General features: G+C 42.7%; 1 protein-coding gene across 1 annotated transcript; it reads left to right on the top strand.

Moving 5' to 3' along the window:
• The first annotated feature begins 10990 nt into the window (after positions 1–10990).
• Positions 10991–12483, top strand: DRD1 (dopamine receptor D1). Its single transcript, XM_060146570.1, has one exon. It carries the CDS (start codon positions 11015–11017, stop codon positions 12353–12355), a length of 1341 nt encoding a protein of 446 aa, XP_060002553.1. The 5' UTR covers positions 10991–11014; the 3' UTR covers positions 12356–12483.
• The last annotated feature ends 9774 nt before the right edge of the window (positions 12484–22257 follow it).

Here is a 22257-nt window from a genome sequence, read left to right as displayed (position 1 = left end):
ATAACCCATGACTTAACAACTCATTAAGGTATATACTGGGATGATGATTGGGAGGCTGGTTGCATTAACCAAGTGAGAAATATTGAGACCTGGATTAGAACAGTAGTTTTGGAAACAAAGAGAAGGGAGCAGATGTCTCCATGGATCTCAGAAAAAGAATAAAAAAGAGTGTATGATTTTAAATGGGAAGAAGAAGGGAATAAAGACATCAGGTAATGTGTCGACTTCCATTGTTGTATCTGGGGGAGGAGAGGTGTCTGTCACCAAGAGAAGAATCACAAGAGGAGCAGCAAGGAGAAAGATGATGAGTTTAATAAAGGATACAATTATGATGACCTGGTGGAGATGTTGAGTAAGCAGTTGGTGACACAGTAGTTCCAGAGAAGTCGGTGGCTGGAGACTGGGGCCACACAACTTATAGGTGGTATGGAGAGGAAACTTTTTTGGTCAAGGTTGTTGACCATTCTCTGGACCCTTCTCCATGTTCCCTATCTCTTCCAAATTGGAGCTACTGACATATGGAGGGCTTCTGCCTCTAGTTTCTCTGCCCCATGAACACAAGTCCTGTTGGTTATATTTGAGACCCCCCCCCATAAGTCTCTAAATAAAAGGATATTGACCTTAAAATTGCTTGAGTTTCCAAAGCAGAGGTTGGCCCTCCTCTTTATATTTCTTCCAATCTTCCAACTTCATCTCTCATCATTCCCCGCACCCTCTCCCATCACCATCACTCACATATATTGTCCCCTCTGCCAAACATACCTTTCCCTCCTTCTTCATCTGGATTATTTCCTTCCTTTCTTTTAAGATCAGATTAGGTGTTGTCTCCTCTGGGAAGTCAGCCTTGGTCCCCCTATCTACATTCCTGAAGCTGGGAAAGGTGCTTCTACTCTTTGGAGAAGTAGCCGATCAGGTAACTCCCAGTGTCCAAAATGTGGGCATTGAGTACATGCTGGCCCCAAGGATGCCAGGTGGAGGTGGCCAGAGCAACTCTAGAGATCAGGGGCAGGGTGTTTCCCACTAGGAGCAGGTAATGCATTGTATTGTTCATTTAATCTGTTGAATATCTTGGTTATAGGGAATGAAGGCTGTAAATGAAATAAGTCATTGGGAGGACTCATCACTACAAATTAAATAGGCTCTTTCGTTAGTTAGGAAAAATCCTGAGACCTCTATGTATAATTTGTCTCCTTGCTGACTAGGCAAGTAAAAATGGTGGCTCTAGTTGATTTGAATCCAAATAAAACATAAAACATGTTTTTTTTTTTTTCCTTTTTATTCTGCTCATCAAATAGAGCTATCTGGTTGTAAGCAACAGAAATTCACTATGGCTAACCTAAGCAAAAGGAAATTCACTGGAAAGGTAACACTGAATGGAGGGGAGGCCATAGAAACAGGCTTGGGAATAGACAGAGAGCAGAGCACCCTGGGTCCTGGAAGGAAGAGTTATAGGGATAGTCTCACAACAGAAGCAATCTGGTCAAGGTGATGCTGATGGGATGAGTGACAGCCAAATGTTTTCAGTCTCTTTGTCACTCTGTGTAAGATTCAAATCTCAGGGGGGAACATCATCAGGTCATGTGTCCATCCTCTTAGCTACAGAGGGGCAGTCTACCTTATCAGACCACTAGAATGTAGTCAGTAAGGAACACGTAACCAGCTGCCCCACCCCCCTTCCCGCTCCCCCGAATCTGGGATGTTTTTACCAGGAGAAGGTGAAATGGGTGCTGGGCTGGTAAACCCAACAAAAGATGCATGACGAACAGCCTTTGCTAGGACAGAATGTAAAGCGAGGTAACATTTCCTGATCTTTGTCTACCTACCTGATATTTCATAGACAGAATCTCATTCAATCTTCTTAACAGCCTTGCATGGTAAATAGTAGTATTTGCATTTTCAAGGGGTAGAAAAAAGAGGTCAGAGAGGTGAAGAAACTTAACTAAGTTCCCACAGCTAGCTATTATAATAGTAGAGTCAAGGTTCAAATCCAGGTCTGTCTGACTCAATTTCTTTCCACTGCAGCCCCATGTGACCTTCTCACAGAACTGGGACACATGAAGCTGGGGGTTTAGATTGACCAGTGATTACGTTGTCAGGAGGGACAATAACTTAACCAATGGCAGAGATAGGCTGGGAGGAAAGGCCTCAGCTCATGAATTCTTTTGTGAATTGAAGGATGCTCTCTGGGGTCCTCTAATCATAAATTACCTCATAGGCCCAACAGACGAATTAGCATCTTTTGTGTCTTCACAGAGCATTGATTTACAGCCTCAAGAGCCTGCTTCAGCATTTTTTTCTGCAAAATCTCTCCCCTGGGCTTTGTGTTTTCTGTAAATGGCCTAAAGAAGACTCTCCAAGGCGACTTAAATAGATTCTATATTTAAACAGTGTAAACAATTTTTCTGAATGAGCCCATATTTTATCTTAGCTTAGGTTATGATTTTGCCAGTAAGGGCATTCATTTTTTTTCAACAAAATTGAAACTCATGGCAATTCTATATTGTGTTGTACAAAAGACATTTATCATTTAGCACAGGAATATAAATGTTACGAGGACAGGAATGTTTATTTTGTACAGTGTTGTGGTTCCAGTGCCTAGAAAAGTACCTGGCCAATAATAGGCACTCAAGAAATATTTACGGAATGCATGATGGCATTTGTAACCATTCCATCTCTTCTCAGAGCATTGACTCTGTCCACAAACCCAGAAGGCCAGGCTGGGCCAAACTGACTCCATATATCTCTCAAGACTGAGGGATTTAGATGGGGGAAGAGGGAGAACACTGGAGTCATAATATAGGTGGGCCAGTAGCATAAAAAAAAAAAAAAAAAAAGAAGAAGAAAATCAGTATTGCTGAATCAATCATTTCCAACTCCAATTTCCCTTTCTGGCTTGATTCCTTTGCCTTTTTAGACTTAAAATTTTTAAAGTTGAGACTTCTATTTCCAGACAGGATAGAGTAATAGGGACTGGATTGATCCTCCTATCTGAAACAAGCAACAAAATGGGCAGAATATATGAAATGATGGTTTTCAAGATATTGGACATCATACAACAAAGGAAGGTGATCTCTCAGAGCAGGGAACCAAGTGAGGTGAGCCTTACAACTGCCCCAGCTTACTGACTCAAGAGAATTTCCAGGTCATGGTGTGGGGAAGGGGAGCAGAGGTGGAGTCTGGTGGACTCCTGGAGTTGAGGAGACAGAATTGAGAGTCCAGGGACACCAAGGCAGCTAGAGGTCACAGAACAGTACTGGAAAGAAGAGACCTGGGGGGGGGGGAGAGAGAGAGAGAGAGAGAGACAGAACTCCAGAGATCTTCAGAGTCCCTTAGAGTATTCAGCAGGAAACTAATCAGTATATGATGTGAGGAAATGGGAGTGTGAAGATTATAGGAACAGTGCTTGTTGCCTCCAGTCAGACTGGAAAACCTCATAATTCACAGGGCATTGGGTAGAGTACACAGAAGAATCTTGCCCCTGTCATGGAAAATAATTAGTCCCAGACTGAACACTGCTCTTGTTCTACATAACAAGTCTTCAAAGCAAATACCTGATAGGATAAAATTGTTTTTAAGTAATTTAAATCTGTTCTAGAACAAAGCTCAAGAATATTTGTAAGAATATAAAAAGATCCAGTACCCAACAAGATAAAATTCACAATGTATGGCATCCAGTCAAAAATTACCGTGGATGAAAAGAATTGGAAAAATGCAACCCATCATAAGTAAAAGCAATCAGTTGAACTGACACAGAGGTTGGAATTAGCAAAGAGGGACAGTGAAACCGTTATTAGAACTATATTTCATACATTCAGAATGTTACATAGAAACATGGGAGATATAAAAAAGACACAAAATGAACTTCTAGAGAAGAAAACTACAAAACTTGAGATAGAAAATTCACTGGATGTGATTAACAACAGGTTAGACAGTGAAAAAGAAAAATATTAGTGAACTCAAGGATATAGCAACAGAAACTATCCGAAATGAAAATGCAGAGAAAAGAGAGGAAATAAAATAGGATAAGCATCAGTGAGTTGTAGACCAACCCCAGGCAGTCTGATATACATATCATTGAAGAACCTGAAGAAAATGAGAAAAGGGGAGACAGAAAAAAATACTTGAAAAAAATAATGGTCAAATTTTTCAAATTTGACAAAAACTATAAACCCACAGATCTAAGAATCTCAACAAATCCCTAGAACACCAAGGATTTGAAGAAAACTACACTAAAGTACATCATGATTAAATTGATCAAAATCAATGATAAAGAAAAAAACCTTACAAGTGGCCAGAGGAAAAAAATGTGTTCCATATAGAAGGACAAAGATGAAGGTGACATCAGATTTTTCCCCTGGAAACAATGCAAGTAAGGTAACTGTGGTCCAAGCTTTTAAAACACTAAAAGGAAAAATCCGTCAATCCAGTATTCTATCCCTAGTAAAAATATCTTTCAAAAACAAAGGCAAATTAAAGACTTTTCAGAGATATAAAAGCTGAAAGAATCATCCCCAGCAGATCTGTACTACAGGAAAAGTTAAAGATCATCCTTCAAGCAGAAAGATGATAACAGATGAAAATATGGATCTAGTTACAGAAGAATGAAGATTGTCAGAAGTGGCACATAGGTAACTATACAGGTAAATATATAATAGTTCTTTCTTATTATTTAAATATCTTTACAAGATAATTGGCCATTTATTTATTTATTTAAAATTTATTTTATTGAAGTATAGTTGATTTACAATGTTGTGTTAATTTCTGCTGTACAACAAAGTGATTCAGTTATACATGTATATATACATTCTTTTTCATATTCTTTTTCATTATAGTTTATCACAGGATAGTGAATACAGCTCCCTTTGCTATACAGTAGAACATCGTTGTTTATCCATTCTATATATAATAGTTTGCATCTGCTAATCCCAAACTTTCAATCTGCCCCCACCTCCCTTGGCAACCACAAGTCTGTTCTCTATGTCTGTGAGTCTGTTTCTGTTTCATAGATAAGTTCATTTGTGTCATATTTTAGATTCCACATATAAGTGATATCATATGGTATTTGTCTTTCTCTTTCTGACTTACTTCAATTAGTATGATAATCTCTAGGTCCATCCATATTGCTGTAAACGGTATTATTTTATTCTTTTTTATGATTAAGTAGTATTCCATTATATATATATATATATATATATATATATACACCACATCTCCTTTATCCATTCATCTGTCGATGGACATTTAGGATGTTTCCATGTCTTGGATATTGTAAATAGTGCTGCAGATAATTGACTATTTAAAGAAAAATTATAACAATGTATTCTGGAATTTATATCATGTATAGAAGTAAAATGTATGACAAAAACAACATAAAGATTGAGAGGGAAGACATGGAAAAATTCTATTGTAAGTTTCTTAACTATACACAAAATGGTATCAAATCACTTGAAGATAGTCTGTGAGAAAGATGTATAAGATATGACATAATCTATATCTTACATAGATCTATAATATATGTCATACATATGTCTGATATAAGATGTATAGAGGCATACTTCAGAGTTATTGTGGGTTTAGTTCCAGACCACCACAATAAAGTGAATATCCCAATAAAATGCGTCACATGAATTTTTGGTTTCCCAGTGCATATGAAATTACGTTTACACTATACTGTAGTCTGTTAAGTGTGCAATAGCATGATGTCTAAAACAGCACTGCACATACCTTAATTAAAAAATACTTTATTGCTAAAAAATGGTAACCCTCATCTGAGCCTTCACTGATCACAGATTACCATAACAAATATAATCATAATGAAAAACCTTGAAACATTACAAGAATTACCAAAATGTGACACAGAGACACAAAGTGATCAAACACTGTTAGAAAAATGGCACCGAAAGACTTGCTGGAACAGAATTGCCACAAACCTTCAGTTTGTAAAACATGCAACATCTGTGAAATGCAGTAAAACGGGGTATGTCTGTACCTATATCTTATATATCTTCACATGTATATGATGTCAACCCTAAAGCAACCATGAAAATAGCAAAACAAAGAATTACAGAAAATAAGGCAATGAAGGAGATAAAAAGAAATCATAAAAACTACTCAGGTAAATCTACAGAAGTCGGAAAACGAGGAAAAGGAAAAAGCGAACCAAGAACGGGCACGACAATAACAAACACACATTATGCATGCTGGACTACCTCTCAACCTCTACTCAAAGCGATATTTGTAGATTAAAACATTTTTAATAGTGTTGATTTTTGAATCATATAATAAGCTTATAGGAGAAGAAAATCCAACACGGGATCAGGAATTTCAGAGGTTACATTTATGGTCTAAAACAAGCATTCTAGTTACTCGGTCAAGGTGAGCCAAGCTTTATCTCTTTTCACTAACATTATAAGCCATCATTTCGGGTATAAAATTAGCTTTAATAATCCTAAAGCCTCCCAAGTATCTCATTTGTTATACTTGACAGTTCAGTTGTTTTATTTAGTCTTTTATGAGCTTAAGCTCCCCTGTGATAGCGTGCCTTCTGCATTCATTTACTTTTACAAACTCCAATAAAAATTTGTTGAAAAGCATCATTTTAACTTCCCCCTCCCTGCAGCGCATAAATCACCATACAGCTTAAAAGACCTGCCAATTTGGGAAACAAATGTGCTTTTGTGTTAGGGTTTACATTCCCAGCATGATCTAATGCTAATACCTGCTTGCATTTATATTTGGTTCCTGATGCTTGTGGGGGAGATTTTTACAGAAAAAAATGGAAAGTTTTGTTTCACCTGGGCTTCAAGAGAGAAAATATGGAAAAAACCCCAAACCTCTAGCCAAACTGTTAAGTTCGTCTGAAATTCACTCTGCAACGTGAAAAAAAAACTTGAGGTTTAAGCTACATTTTACTTTTTCCTGTTCCCTCAGCAATGACGTTCAAAAATCAGTGACCTAAGTTTGCCAGAAAGAAAACTCAAGGGTCTGTCTTGGAATCGTAAGAAATTGTCCCACTCTTTTGTTTTTTAAGTGACAGGAAACAAAATTATCCTGTTAGGTGTTCACAGAGACTTCCCTCCTTCTGTAGCTGCATTCCTGAGCTTTTTTCTTTTTTTTATGTTATGGGGAAGGAGGAAATTGGATGGTCTAAAAGTAAAAATGGCAGAAATTTACTTGTACAAGAAATACCTCTCAACCAGTACAAAAGTGATATATGCTGATTTGATCACCTAGACCTATCAGGTGAATGAGTTGAGAGAAAAAAACACAGGTCAGTGTGGGATAGTTTGGAAAGAATTTAGGGAATTTTTCAAGCAAAGAAAAAAGGCTTTTTTTTTTTTTGGAACAGCTGTTGAGCCTGAGAGTAACAAGGATACGAAATGTGTTATGAACGTCATTTCCAGCCAACGAGGTTTCGGTTCATATTTAAATTTCATGTCAAATATCTTTTAGCTGTTGAACTGTATTTCATTGAATGTGATGCCACCTGAGATCAGACCGGTTGTCACGGGGCTTTAATATAAAGAGCAGTGGGCAGGGCAGTGCCAGGATTATTGACTCTGGGAGGACTCGGGCATTGGCGGTATTTCTCAGGGGAATCATTAGACAGAAATTTTACCCCTCAAATTGGCCTTGTTCTGGCCTCCAGGCCCTGTTACCCCCATCTTGTAGTGTGTTCTTTTGGGGTTTCTTTCCAGATGAAAAATCCCAGGGAGACCTCCCTCCTTCAGTTCAGTCCTATCTGCCTTTTATCCTGGAGAAAGGACCCCCATCCCCCAATCTTTCCTGCCTTCCAGGGTTAATGCTGAATTTCTGCTACCTGTATATTTCTGGGTAATTGCAGCGAAAACACTCCAGGATGGGTGGGTAGAATGTGAGGAGTTAAACATTAAGGCTGACATGACTGTCTTGAACCAGAAGCATATTCTTTCACTTGTGTTTGTTAGTAAAAGGGAGAGAAAGATGCAATAAAGCCAGGAAGCTTGGGGAATGACTACCTTAAGGAAAATGATCTGGAAGTGTTATGTTAAGCATTGCTTTAAGACTCTATAAGCGTGTGGTTCTTTGGGCAGGTTTGTGGCAAAAATTGTAACTGTGACCATGACTCATGACCCATGGTGTCAATATGTGTGACAGTAGGGCTGAGGGTGGAAGAACAGAGCTGGTAACAGAGGCACAGGAGGGTCTGCTGTCTGTAATGCGGTTCTTTCATTTAAAATCAAGGTGCAGTTTGAACTGGCTAATTGAATGGAATTATTATTTAGGGTCAGGGTTTTTACAGAGAAAATTGTAGCTTCCAGTGTGGTGCGAGGTTCTCAAGGAGATAAGTCTATAGGTATTCTAACGAGCCCTCAGGGGTGCCTACCTGGAAAGGGCTGACTGGGTCCTAGGCTCCGTGCCAAGCCCTGTATAAACATCATCTCATTTAATACTTATAACAATCCTGTTATGTCATCACCATTTTACAGGGGAAGAAACCAAGCTCAGAGAGGATAGAGGGCACACGCAGCCAGCAGCGGCAGGGTAGGGACAGGAAGCCTGGCAGTCTGACATGGAAACTGCTTGCTTAACGGATTCCCCACGCCCAGGAAGGCACGGCAAGGCGCGGTGATCTCGCCATTTACAGCTGTGAAGTCTGTCCTGTGAGGCATTGCCCAGGGCAGCAGGGGAGGGGCTCAGGGACAATCATCTCCACCAGGCCTTCTTGCTTCCATCTTGTCCTTTCCTCTATTTTAGCTCTGTGGGTAATTATTTAGTTCGCCGGATCCCGCACTAGACTCAGAGTTCCCAGTAGGCAGTGGCGTGTAGGTGAAAAGAACACGCGGGTGGGAGTCAGGCAGCTAGCACCCTCATTAACTCTGTGCAACTTTGGGTAGTGTTTTGAACCTGATTTTCCACTCCGGCAAAGTGAAGATGAGGAGGCTTATGAGGAGGGATTCTTTAAAGGGTGGACGACATAAGGCGAGTTCTCTCTGGTTTACTCTTTGAGAGTAAGGCTTGTATCTTGCTTACCCTGTCGCTCTTGGTACGTAGTGAGGCTCAGGAAAATACAGTGGCTCAATGAACGCAGTGCTAGCAAAAGAAAAATTTTCACCTTTGTCAGTTTTTAGGGGATTTCAAGCAGAGGAGTCCTCTTTCCCAGGTTCTGGCGGTCATAGTCAGGGAAGAGTGGGTCCAGGCGCGGATCCCGCGTGGATGCTGGAGCCCATACCGGTGAGGTTGGTGCCTGAGAGAGCGCAGTCGGGGCACTGGAAGCCAAAACCGCCGGCAGAGGGCGCCCCGGGCCCGCTGAGCGCGTGGCTCTGGGGTTGGGGCGCTCACCGGGCGCTGGACACTGGCTGCAGTCCGGCCTTGACCGCAGCCGTGGACGAGCCCACTACCCCAGCTGAGCGCGAAGTGAGAGCCCTCTGGGCGCAGCGGAGCGCACCGGCCAGGCGTGCTGCTGCGCGGAGCCCTCCCGGCGAGCGGTGAGTAGAGGCGCCCGCAAGGCACATCTCACCCTAGTTGGGGGGCAATTGGAGGCAGCGCCTGTCGGACCTGGGCGCGCTGTTCTAGTGGTTGGTGTCCGTGGGAGAGTGAGCGCTGTCCCTGCTTCCGTTTGGTCTTTGGGAAAGGCTTCGGGTTGACCCCAGGAGGCGCTGAGTGTCGGGCGGAGCTTTGCTTTCCGGCGACTCGGGCTCATTTGAGGTTTTAACATCGGATCTTTTCTCGCGGGCCCCTGTCGGGTGCTGTCCCGAGTGCCAGGGGCCCGGGGTTCGGCGGGGTAACCCGGGGCGGGTGAGCGCTCACCTGGACGTCCCCCACCCCTTTCCCCCGCGGCACCAACCGGGGGAACCACGTGGGGCTGTCGCCTGTAACTCTGCCTGTCAAGCGAAGCCCGCCTCCAGGGCAGGGGAGGGACGCAGGGGGGGTGGGCTGTGCCCCGAGGGAACCTGGCCAGCCCGTGCGCCCGCCGGTGCCAGCTCGGCTTTCCCTGCCTCGTGTTCTCACGGGCTCCTTGGCAGGTAGCGGGCAGTTCCGCGGGAAGGCGCAGGGCTCTTCCCCGAGGGACCAGAGGCCACTCGAGGGGCGCCCGGGCGCTCGTTTTCCGGAGAAGGGAAGCAAAGAAGCTGCCCAGGTGACTAATACTGGGGGCGTCCTCTCTCAAGGAAGCTCCAAGTGTCCGGGGGCATTTTTCAGGGTCTCGTCCGCTTTGAACCATCTCTAGCCATTGGAGGCAGTGGGGGCAGCGCCAGCTCTCTGTGGACCTGGCCCAGGATCCTTTTCCCAAACCCGCTCCGGCGACTGTTGCGCATCGGGAGCAGAACCCCAGCTGCGCGCGCAGGATAGGACTGAGGCGTGCCTCCCGGGCGCCTCGCGAAGCCCGCTCTCCCCGAGCTCCTGGGGGCTTGGAGGGAGACAACCCCAAGGCAAGGTAGGTGGCTCAGAGGGGGTTGGATTGGGCTTGACAGTAAAGATGCGATCTGCTTATTTTGGCAAACGTCCTTTGCTTTCTCTTTGCTTTCTAGAGCTTTGGGGGAGCTGGTGCAGAGCCAGGGGCTTGGAGGAGCAAGGCATGTATTTTCAGCTGCGCCTCAGAAGGGGAGAATTCTCTGTCACCACCAGAAAGACAACAGCCCTGAAATGTGACGACAATTGACTAGCTCGTCAGAAGACTGGGAGTCTCTGGATTGATAGCTTAGAATATGCTAAAAAGCCAGTGCTTTCCATGGGGCATTGAAGGGCCAACTGGTCCCCGTGACAGTGAATTGGAGCAAGGGAGTCACAAGACAGTTGTAGAGAGCAAGAGGGAGCTTCCAAGGGGCTGATCTGGACTGCCAAGGGCAGGCTCCTGCCACACAATTGCTGCAGCCCTCTAATGGAATGCTGGTGAGGTCCTCCACCCAGGGGAGCAAGTGGGGCTGTGCAAGGGGCTGCCTGACCAGCGAGGACTCCTGCAGGTCTGACCAACCCCTAATTCCTGCTTAGGAACCTGAGGGGTGTCCGAGCCCCCTCTGCGCTCTCCCTCAGGAAGATGAGGACTCTGAACACCTCTACCATGGACGGCGCCGGGATGGTGGTGGAGAGGGACTTCTCCTTCCGCATCCTTACAGCCTGTTTCCTGTCGCTGCTCATCCTGTCCACACTCCTGGGGAACACGCTGGTCTGTGCTGCTGTCATCAGGTTCCGACACCTGCGGTCCAAGGTGACCAACTTCTTCGTTATCTCCTTGGCCGTGTCGGATCTCTTGGTGGCTGTCTTGGTCATGCCCTGGAAAGCGGTGGCTGAGATCGCTGGCTTCTGGCCCTTTGGGTCCTTCTGTAACATCTGGGTGGCCTTTGATATCATGTGCTCCACCGCGTCCATCCTCAACCTCTGTGTGATCAGCGTGGACAGGTATTGGGCCATCTCTAGCCCCTTCCGGTATGAGAGGAAGATGACCCCCAAGGCAGCCTTCATTCTGATCAGTGTGGCATGGACTTTGTCTGTCCTCATCTCCTTCATTCCGGTGCAGCTCAGCTGGCACAAGGCGAAACCCACAAGCCCCTCTGATGGGAATGCCACTTCCCTGGATGAGACCACCGACAACTGTGACTCCAGCTTGAGCAGGACCTATGCTATTTCATCCTCCCTAATAAGCTTTTACATCCCTGTGGCCATCATGATCGTCACCTACACCAGGATCTACAGGATCGCCCAGAAACAAATACGGCGCATCTCGGCCTTGGAGAGGGCCGCAGTCCATGCCAAGAACTGCCAGGCCACTACCGGTAATGGAAACCCCGTGGAGTGTTCTCAGCCGGAAAGCTCCTTCAAGATGTCCTTCAAAAGAGAGACTAAAGTTCTGAAGACTCTGTCTGTGATCATGGGGGTGTTTGTGTGCTGCTGGCTCCCTTTCTTCATCTTGAACTGCATGGTGCCCTTCTGTGGGTCTGGGGAGACCCAGCCCTTCTGCATCGATTCCATCACCTTTGACGTGTTTGTGTGGTTTGGGTGGGCTAATTCCTCCTTGAACCCCATCATTTATGCCTTTAATGCTGATTTTCGGAAGGCATTTTCCACCCTCTTAGGATGCTACAGACTTTGCCCGGCGACGCATAATGCCATAGAGACGGTTAGCATCAATAACAACGGGGCTGTGGTGTTTTCCAGCCATCACGAGCCTCGAGGTTCCATCTCCAAGGACTGCAATCTGGTGTATCTGATCCCACATGCCGTGGGCTCCTCTGAGGACCTGAAGAAGGCAGAGGCGGGTGGAATAGCTGAGCCCTTGGAGAAGCTCTCCCCAGCCCTGTCTGTCATTTTGGACTATGACACTGATGTCTCCCTAGAGAAGATCCAGCCCGTCACACAAAATGGACAGCACCCGACCTGAACTCCGAAATGAATCCTAGCAGACATGCTCATCCCAGAAGCTAGAGGAGACTTCTCTGGGGCTTGCTGTGAAGAAACTAAGGTGTGGTGAGACTCCGATGTCGGGCGAGCCCTCCTCTGCTGCTTCCCCTCAACACACAACTAACTACATTTTAATCTACATGCCAGTGTGTTTTCTGTGTTGTTCATAGCGAATCAAGAGGGACACAAGTGAAGCGAGTGTTCATAAGGGACGTGTCTTTGGCTCCAAAATTATTTTTAGAAACTGAGCCTTATCTTAGGACTTAAGAAACAGGGCAAAGAATCAACAATGAACAGCTCCACTTAAATATTAAATCTTTCCCAGAAGGAAGTGAGAAGGGTTGAGTTTGCTGTGTACAAACAGGTGCTAACACTGGTCCAAGCAAAGTTTTCAGATTGTAAAGGTAGGTGCATGCCTTCATAAATTATTCCTAAAAAATAATTGAGCCTTACAGTAGGAATGGGATTTTTTTTTCCAGAGTTGATGCTTTGTTGATATTGGTTTATTTAGTTATTGTATTATATGGATATTTTTAATTTATTATAATAAATCTATATTTATCATATTTAATAGGGTAAATGAATGAGTTATCTGAAATCTTACAATAGCATTTTTGTCCATTTAACTAGCACTTTATAAGCTGATGAAACAAACACATAGACTCTCTGAGAGTCTAAATGCTCATGTATAACTTCCAGAAACACAGCGAAGTCTAATAGAAAAAAAACAAAGAAGTTGTGATGATTCCTTAAAATTCATGGGAACAAATAAATACGAGGTGAGAACTGACAAATGCTGTGATTGCTTTTTTTTTTCTCCTCAAAAGATTTTGAAAGATTTAAAAAAGCATAGCTACTCTTGTGTTCAAAATTTCTTAAGTGACAAAGACTTTCCCAGGAGAATGATTTGCAGTTCTGTAAATATTTGAAATAAAAGTTAGCTTAAGAAGAATCCAACTTGAAATATATGATCTTAGGTGGTAATAAAAAGTATATGCCGCTTTGTATTTATGTAAAATAATTGGCCTTCTTTGTCTTTTCTCATTTCCTGTGTCAGATAGCTTTTCTGAGCCAAATAAATGACTGTCCTGGTTAGAGATGTGTGATGAAGACAGTGAGTTTCCTTAGCTCGTGTGTCACAACAGTCTCACCCATGGACAAAAGTCAAATCCTGCATCTCCATCTAACCAGCCAAGCTACTCAGTGGGGTTCCTTTTTGTAGTGCTTTAATCTGAACTTAGAATTGATTTTTTTAAAAAGTCTAAATGTTAATGGTATACTAACTAACAGAGGGTGCCTCAATGTCATCCTTGGGCAAGACTCTTCTGTTGGTAGAAAAGACAGGAGACCCCTTCTCTTTGCGTATGTTAAGCACACCAAAGCCATCAGCATCTCTTTTGACGAATGTTAGCCCTTTCTCTGTGCTTTGGCATCAAGTTTCTGTGTCATCACCTGGACTGTAAAAAGTATCCTAAGGCTCTATTGCCAGATACGAATTCATGTGGGACAGTTCAAGAGAATGTTTTGGAAATGTTTACAAAGTATTCTTGTTGATAAGCAACTGACTTAACATTTAGATGAAATGGGTAATAAGAAAGATATCTACTGAAAACTATCTCCTGCATCAGGTCTGTGTTATTTATGCATTGTGAATGTTTTCTTAATTTTATTGCCTGTATGCTTTCTTACATATAATAAAATTATTTTGTGAACTCAAATCAACCACGAATGAGTTGTGTTGCATTTGTTAAATGTGTTTTAAAAACTAGGATAGTTCAGATCTACACGTAAGAAAACATGGGCATTTTCAAGGATACGTTACTTTTCTTTTTTCCTTTTTAGTGGCAATCTCTCCTATTACGTATGCCTTGTGTTGCCTTTGAATACTTAAATAGGAAGTTGATTGGGGCTATATACTCTTGTTTACCTTCTGTCTCAAAAAAAATTTTTTTTTCCCAAAAAGAAATCCTTCTTTGCTCGAGGAATTACTCTTCATTTCCCAGATTTGAAAGATTTCTAAAATCTCTGTTTTTACTTTCTAAGAGCCCAGAGGTTTTCAATAACCTACAAATTACAGAAAATAATGTGGCTGGCTTTGCGTGATCGTGGACCCTCAGCTTAATGGCAACCACTGTATGTGTAGTGTTTAAGAGTAAAATCTAAGAATTACTTTTAGGAAAAAATATACAGGTTGTGAGGCTGGGCTGAGCAAAAAGTCTTACAGGTCACTTTCATCGATCCTGCTAAACCTGCTTAGTTCATGTGCTAACCGCCCCCTTTTCCTTTCATCCCAAAGAAGGAGAATGACTGAACAGCAGGTGATGTGGAAATTAAGGGTTAAGTTTATAATTTGGAACATCACACAACAGATGGTGTCTTTTTGAATTCCATATTTGCCTTCCCCAGGCTTTGGCAGATAATGAACATATCTAGAATGAACACGCATAAAGCATGATGCCTTTTCTTTCTGCTTCCTAACTTTCTGCACATCTTGATTCTCTGCAGTTTAATTTTGTTCTGTAATTAGTGGTCCGGCAACATCAGCTAAGATGCTCAGGGCTGTCATGGTCCAACCAGTGAAACATGGGACAAAAGCCTTCACCATGTATTTCATTGGCAGAGTGAAAAATAAAGACACATGTAGAAATTATATTAAATAATTGTAAAATTCAGGACACTGTGGATGAGACTGTATTTTGGGTTTCTGGCATGTTGGATGGATAAAGGGTATCTTATGAAATGTTGATTTGACTGACAGCATCTTTCAGAGAATTTAATTTACAACCATAAAAACAAAATTCAAGTATGACATTTCATTTCATTTAACTATCGTGACGAGCCTTCATAATGCTAAATATATGTAAGACACTTTAGCAAGACAGAGACAATTTAAAAGAGGTGTTCTTTTTCTCTTTCAAGCTAAGAAGATGCTTTTCCTGGTCAAATAAATATAGAGCTCTTACTGGTGATAGAATAACAAGAAGCCTTAAGGAAGGGATGCTGAGCCCTGGGCTCCCATTGGTAGATTTGGAGTTTCTGTAGGAAAGTCGTGGCTTTTTTGGGGGATCTAAGCAAGTCATGGTCTGTGAGCCTCAGTTGTCTTGATCCATTAAATGGGAAGAACAAAACCTCTGCATGAACTTCTTCAGTGGAGGGGGTCACTCCAAATAGAAACTGGTATGTAGTCTAATCTCAGGGACTTTCTGAACTCTGTACTCTCTGGGGGCTCCATCATGATTTCTTCCCAGGTTTGCACCAGCGGCATTTCAGCCTGATCCTTCCACCTCCTAGGATCCAGTCCACATGAGGGGGCCTGGAACAAAGAAAGTCCAGAATTTGTTTCAGACGGAGATGTGTTCACATTGTAGCTACCACTTTCAAGCTGTGTAAGAGTTAAACAAATGTCTGTACCTCTCTGAGCCTGTTTGCCCATTTGTGAAATGGAAATAAACATTCAGGTTCTTGTGAGGGTTGAAATGAAGCTAATGTTTATAAGATCTTTGCGCTCACCGATTCTTTGCAGGATCTCTACTTGGAAGGGGTTGATGACAATATTTACTGCATTACTAATAATGGAGCTGCTATGCATTTGAATTTTTGCACGTTTGCTTGAAGCAAATGGCAATGACTTTTAGAGTGCATGTAGTTTGGAATTCTCCCAGACACCATTCTCTTTTGCTGTGGTTATCTGATATTCCAGAAGCAAGTAGATTTTTATATCTGCATGGCTAAGACAGTTGCCTTAATTTTTTCCCACTAGATATCAACTAAATATGTCTGTCTACGATGTTTTAGTCTATGAAATCTACTTACCTTGCAGAATTTGTTTCAGGAATGATGAGTTGATGGCAGCCTAGCTCTGGGCTGTTAAAACCGGGACCTGCTGCTCTGCACAATATGCTTACCATGGTCATTTGAAGGAACAAACCCAGTGGATCATGGGATTGTAGCATTATATAGATTAGATACACCTCTGTGGATTTCTTTGCGATTTCCTGGGTAGAAACATGACACAATCAATCTGTTTATTTTTCTGGAGGATTGAGGGGATGGGAAGCATTACAGCACAGAGAACCCCTCTAAGATCTTGTTAGCAGGCCAATCTAGTCATGTTGCCTTCTGTCATGTTAAGTAACTACCATGTGATGGACCGAATTAAAAAAAGCAGCATTTGGACTTGAGTATGTTACATCATTCAAGATTTGGGAGTTGTAATTTAAATAGTATTAGAAGCTCAGAGAATAATCTGTGGTTTAGAAGGGTTTAACTCTTTAATCACTATGAGAAAATGGACAAAACCAGTTAAATTTTTTCTCAAGCTCATAGCATATATATTCTACCAGCTCTCAAAATGGGTAAATATTTTCAGTCATTGAAGAGGATCTGCCCTGAGCTATGTCCATAGAAATGAGCCCACCGAGCAGAAATGCCAGCAAAGTGACAGGTGGCAGCGAGACCTAGAAGAGCTGAATTGTAGGGCAGAGCTTTTAATTTCATTAAATAATTTTTTAAAAGATAAGTAGTTTGGATAAACTACCGTATAACCCTTGAAAATAAGTTTTTTCATCTCTACAATAAGTGGATTAGAAGAGATGATTTCTAAGATTTGTTTTTTTTTTTTTTTTTTTTTTTTGGCTTGACAATACTAGATGTGAGATCCATTACTGGTAAAAATATGAGTCTGATAGATTTTCCAAGTCTGTTCTCTCTGCTGCTAGAAAGCTAACGAAGTGATATTTCCGAAATGCAAATATTAGGTTATGCCCTTGCTTAGCATTCGTCAATGACTCCCAGTTACTTTCAGGAAAAACAAACAAACAAACTCATGTAAGGCCCTTCATGAGCAGACCCCTGGTGGTCTATGCAGACACATCTATGGCCACTACCCCACCAGCACTCTCTCTACAGAGGTTCTGAACTTCATACAGCTTGTGGAGTGTACGAGGTCCTTCCTTGTCTTTATGCTTTGCGCATGCCGTCCCCTCTGCCTGGAACACCCTTCCCTGTTACCTTTGTTTGCTCATTCCTACCGATCTTTTAAGATTCAGTAGGGCGTAATTGCAGAAGGCCTTCCTTGGTAATTTCTTCTCGCTTCTCTACTTCTCTTATTTCTTTCAAAGAGTTGACCGTGCTGGAATGAAATAATCTCCTTACTTCCTTATCTCTTTCCCTAGATTATGGGTCTCTTGAGAGCAAGAGACGACCTTACTTTGTTTCCCTTTCTCTCTATATTCCACTGCTTGGCTTATAGGAATTGCTCGTTAGAACTTTGTTGAATGAATGAAAGAACAAGCAAGTCAAAACAGGGAAGACGGGAGCCACGGTTCTAGTGACATTTATTTCTGGAGTGCTTGGTGTATGTGTGCAGGTCTGCTAGGCTCTCTCTAATATCTTTGGGTAGAATCTCCTTGTGGTCTCAGAGGCCTGCAGTTCCCTGGGGTCCGAATGGTTGTCCAGAGGTCATTTACACACAGACACTGCCCCCCCCATTCTTATGTGTGTTTATGTATAGAATCGATGCCATTTACCATCAGTAACCTTTGTGAGTACTTTTTGTGATTCAGGCCATGTGCCCAATGCTGGAAATGAATCAGACACTATCCCAGTGTTCGAGGAGCTTAAAGTAGAAAGATGTATGCAAATAAACCATCATCAAAGAGTGGTTTAAAAGTAAAGTATAAGAAGAAAGAAAATGTTTTCTTCCAGGTGATGCCAGTAGCACCATTCTATTGAGCCCCACCTGGCATCATGCCACGTGCCTTTCATTTATTATCTTATTCCATTCTCACACCTATCCTATGAGGTGGGCACCATCATCAACATCCCCAATTTTCAGATCAAAATAACGAAGCTTTAGAAAGGGCACGTAATGTGTCCAAGTTCACACAGCTGGTGAATGATGGGGTAGGTTTAAATCTAGGGCTGTCTGACTTTAAAGCTTATTCTTTGGATCTGGAACCTGTTCTGTTTACCAGGAACTAGCCCTAACCGAGCAAGTAACTTGTCAAGGGGCTTCCACACCACCTCGAATATTGGTGGGTTAAAAAATACTTTTTATTATTCACATTTTCAATCATGTACAAAAAATAGAGAGGATTGTATGATAACCCCCTGAGCACCCATCCTGTTCCCCAGATTGAAACATTCGCAAGACTATGGTTAGTGATCTTTAAGGAATAACAGGGGCTCCGTGTCTTTGGATAGAGCACGAGGTGGAAGTCAAGAGGACGTTGCAATTTCAAAAACGTCACCTTGTGGAGTTCAAAGAGAACAGAATGGGGAGATGGTTTATTCAAATGTCAAAACACTCCATGTTCTGGGATCAGTTTGATCAGGGCACCCTTACTCAGTTTAATTCAGCGAACATTTATCTATGCCTGCCTGGGCCTCAGTGCTGCTTTGAGAGGGGGACTGAGGAGGGAAGGACGAGAGAACAGGGTGGGGAGGGGGAAGATGCTTAGTGAGGGAGACAGTGCTGCTGGAGGGGCATGGGGATGGGGTAGGGTTGGGAAGGACATGGCGTTGGATGTGGGCTTGAGGGATGGACAGGACAGGACTCAACCGGCAGGGAGTGAGAACGGTTGAGGTTGGAACTCCAGTACCTGCAAACGTGGGGCTGAGGAATGGGCACTGGGTGGCTTTTCTGGATACAGGACTTGGGGCAGAGATGAGCTGAAATGCACTAGAAGGTTTGATCCAAATGAGATCCCACAGGCTGTCAAAGTAACTGCTTCGGGGTGGTCTCCATACTCTGCAGGGGCGAATTCAGTGCATCTGGATGACTAACCAGATGGTCAGGTGATAATGGCTCACCCCTCCCTTCCTCACATCCTCCCGGCAGCTTTGCTCACATCTTATCTGCTCTCAAATAGACTCTGCTGACACCCCTTTCCTCTCTTTCCAACTGGGACTCCCTTCCTCCCGTCTTCTGTTTGAGCCTCATCTCAGGTGTCAGCTGTACTGGAGCCCTTCTCTGGCCCTTCTTCCCCCCGGGCTGGTGGCCCACTGCAGGGCATGCATCCTGTTGTGTGCTGTTTGTGTCCCCTGTTTCTCGGGGGAGCTCCCAGAGGCACAGAATGTGTCTTTTTCAACACTCTCTTCCCAGTGCCCAGCATAACCTGGCACACTAGGAGTACCCAAGTTAATATATTTTTTAAATGAATGGGTGAATTAATCACTTTATAAAAATGAATAACTGCTTATACACATACCTTAATTTTCACCGTGGGGTTGACTCTGCTGGGCTTATAAGGGCTGATCTCTGCAAGTGTGGTTTCTCCAATACTGATACAATCTCAGGTAAATGATTGGAATAGGATTTAAATGGCAAACTAGGGCTCTCTCTCCTGTCGCTGTGCACGGATAGTGAGTGATCAACCCTTTCCTACGGGAGGGAGAGGAAATGTCAACCAAATACCAGCAGTGTGTTCTGAGATTAGCTGCATGCATGCTGTTCGGAGGCTGAGTTTTTAGGTCAGAAGTATTTAGCATTATAAACATGTTGACTCATTTAGATGATGTCCAGCCCCATTTGTAAGATGCTGCTTTCACACACACTGCTGTTTACTGTCAAACTGGGAGGAAGGAAGGAGCTCCATGCTAATTCTGCCCAAACTGCTGTGGGTTTCTCCTTGCTTGATGGTGGGATACCTATAAAACTGCATGTCCTTGACTGTTACAGGGGAGGATTAAAGAGGATCCACTCTGACAGGGGACCAGGGGCAAGAAGGCGACAGTCACTTTAGAGAGCCTGGTTGTAATATCAAGGCAAAAGTAAATTTTAATGCCATTTTTAGAAAGCATCCATTGCACCCATATTGAAATGAAAACTTATTTGCTTCTCACAAGACCATGCAATTTAGAATGTCACCCTTTTCTTTTCCTTTTAATTTGCCTTTATTTGGTACCCAGTTCTGTGTATAGAAGTTTGTATTTGAGTGTTTTTTAAAAATTAATTTTATTGAAGTATAGTTGATTTACAATGTTATATTAATTTCTGCTGTACACCAAAGTGATTCAATTATATATATATATATATTTTTTTCATATTCTTTTCCATTATGGTTTATCACAGGGTATTGAATATAGTTCCCTGTGCTCTACAGTAGGAAATTGTTGTTTATCCGTCCTATATATAATAGTTTGGATCTGCTAATCCCAAACTCCCAATCCATCCCTCTCCCACCCCCTCTTTTCCTTGGCAACCACAAGTTTGTAGAAGGACAGAAGCAGAACCTCTGGGTTAAGGATGGGAAATAGCCACCCTCCTGCCTGCTCACAGGAATGTAACTGACATTGTGCATACAATTCGACCCAGCAACTCCACTTCCAGGAATCTGGTTTATGTACATCCTTACCTGTATGCTCAGAGATGCCTGTGTAAAGGCTGCAGCCTTGCCTTAAAAGTCCGCTAAGTGAAATGAATAACTAAAAGGTAGGATGTCCATGGTGTGTGGTAGTTACAAAGAAAGGCAGATCAATATGCACTATTATGGAAAGATATTCATGAAACGAAAAAGAAAGTTAAAAAACAATATGGACAGTATGATCCTTTTTATTTAAAACAGTGTAAGAAGTATGTATTTCTTATGTCTGTACATAGAAAAAAGGTGTAGGAAAATGCCCACCTACCTGAAAACAGTGGTATCTCTGGGGAGAGCAGAGCGGGGTGGCTTTCGCTTTTTCCTTTTTATGTTTCTCGGTTTTTACAAGAAGCTTGCGTTTATATAGATCAGGTGTGTAGTTAAAATATTTTTTTAGAAGCATAGTGAACCAGGGGTGGGGAAAGTAGAATTCTAGTTGTGGTTGCTGGGTGAGTCCTTGGAAGAAGGTCAGTGGGAACAGGAACTTCTGGTCTGCCTGCTCCAAAGCCCCTCCCTTTCCCCCAGGACAAGACCTTCCTCCACCCCATGGGGGGGGGGTCTTAGTTTCCCACACAAAAGGTCCTTCCACAGAGCCCATATTTGGAATAATTTTGTTGATCAAAAGCATCTCATTTAGGGAATCATAGTCTGTGTGGCCTTTTGATAGGTTCAAGCATTTTCTCTGTTCAGCTTTTGAGAAATGATAGAAAGCACTCATGGTGGGGTCCTTGGGGAACCTCAGGTTGCGGGTCACTAGCGAGCAGCCCTCTGAAGTCCTCTTTTCAAGAACCAACTCCTCTCCGGGGTCTGGGCTATTTTACAACCTTTACGGACCCTAAAGGGTCTTATTTGTGGTATCCCAGTGCACATCACCTCAAACATATTAAAATGCTTCTTAAATATAATTTTACTGCTGCAAAACAGAAGGATTTTTAAATGTCTTGAAATTATTTTGATTTCAATTTTGCAGTTACTTGGTCATATTTTGGAACGAATGCATTTTCCCCGTCTGGTCTCAAACATTTCGCGGTGCTTTTGAAAAGCTCAGAGCTTTAGGGACCTCTAGTCCCTCTGCCCTGAACAAGCTACAGCCAGAATTTTCTCCAAGTTTTGAGAGCAGACATGCCGTGTGCTTTTAGGCACAGCAGGAGAGGAGGCCACTGCCGTTTTCCCTGTTGAAATCTCTCTTGTTCTCTAGCTGGGTTATTACTGCTCAGATGTTTAAGGGCCTTGTCTACGACAGTGATACAAATCACTTTGGATTACTTTGAAACTGAAAAAACACCCTAGCATTTGTTCTTAGGTTTAACCTTTTGGGAGGTTTTCAAATTCTATTTTTCTCATCATTGACATAGATATTAAATGTTTTAGTGATATTTTTATGTTAAATGCTCCCACACGCTCATTTTAGATGGTAAATTCAAAGTGTGAGGATAAAAGCAATGAGGGCTGGATTGAAGAAAAAGACAGGCTTCCTTATTTGATCTTTTATTCTAAAAGGAGGAAGAAATTTAAGTGT

This window comes from Lagenorhynchus albirostris, chromosome 3 (assembly GCF_949774975.1).
Source record: "Lagenorhynchus albirostris chromosome 3, mLagAlb1.1, whole genome shotgun sequence".
Lineage (NCBI taxonomy): Eukaryota > Metazoa > Chordata > Mammalia > Artiodactyla > Delphinidae > Lagenorhynchus > Lagenorhynchus albirostris.
Note: the sequence above shows the minus strand (reverse complement) of the source record. Positions and strands in the feature narration are given on the sequence as shown.

Excerpts from the sequence above, each read along its gene's own strand:
- DRD1 (XM_060146570.1), top strand. The coding sequence starts at position 11,015 with ATGAGGACTCTGAACACCTCTACCATGGACGGCGCCGGGATGGTGGTG.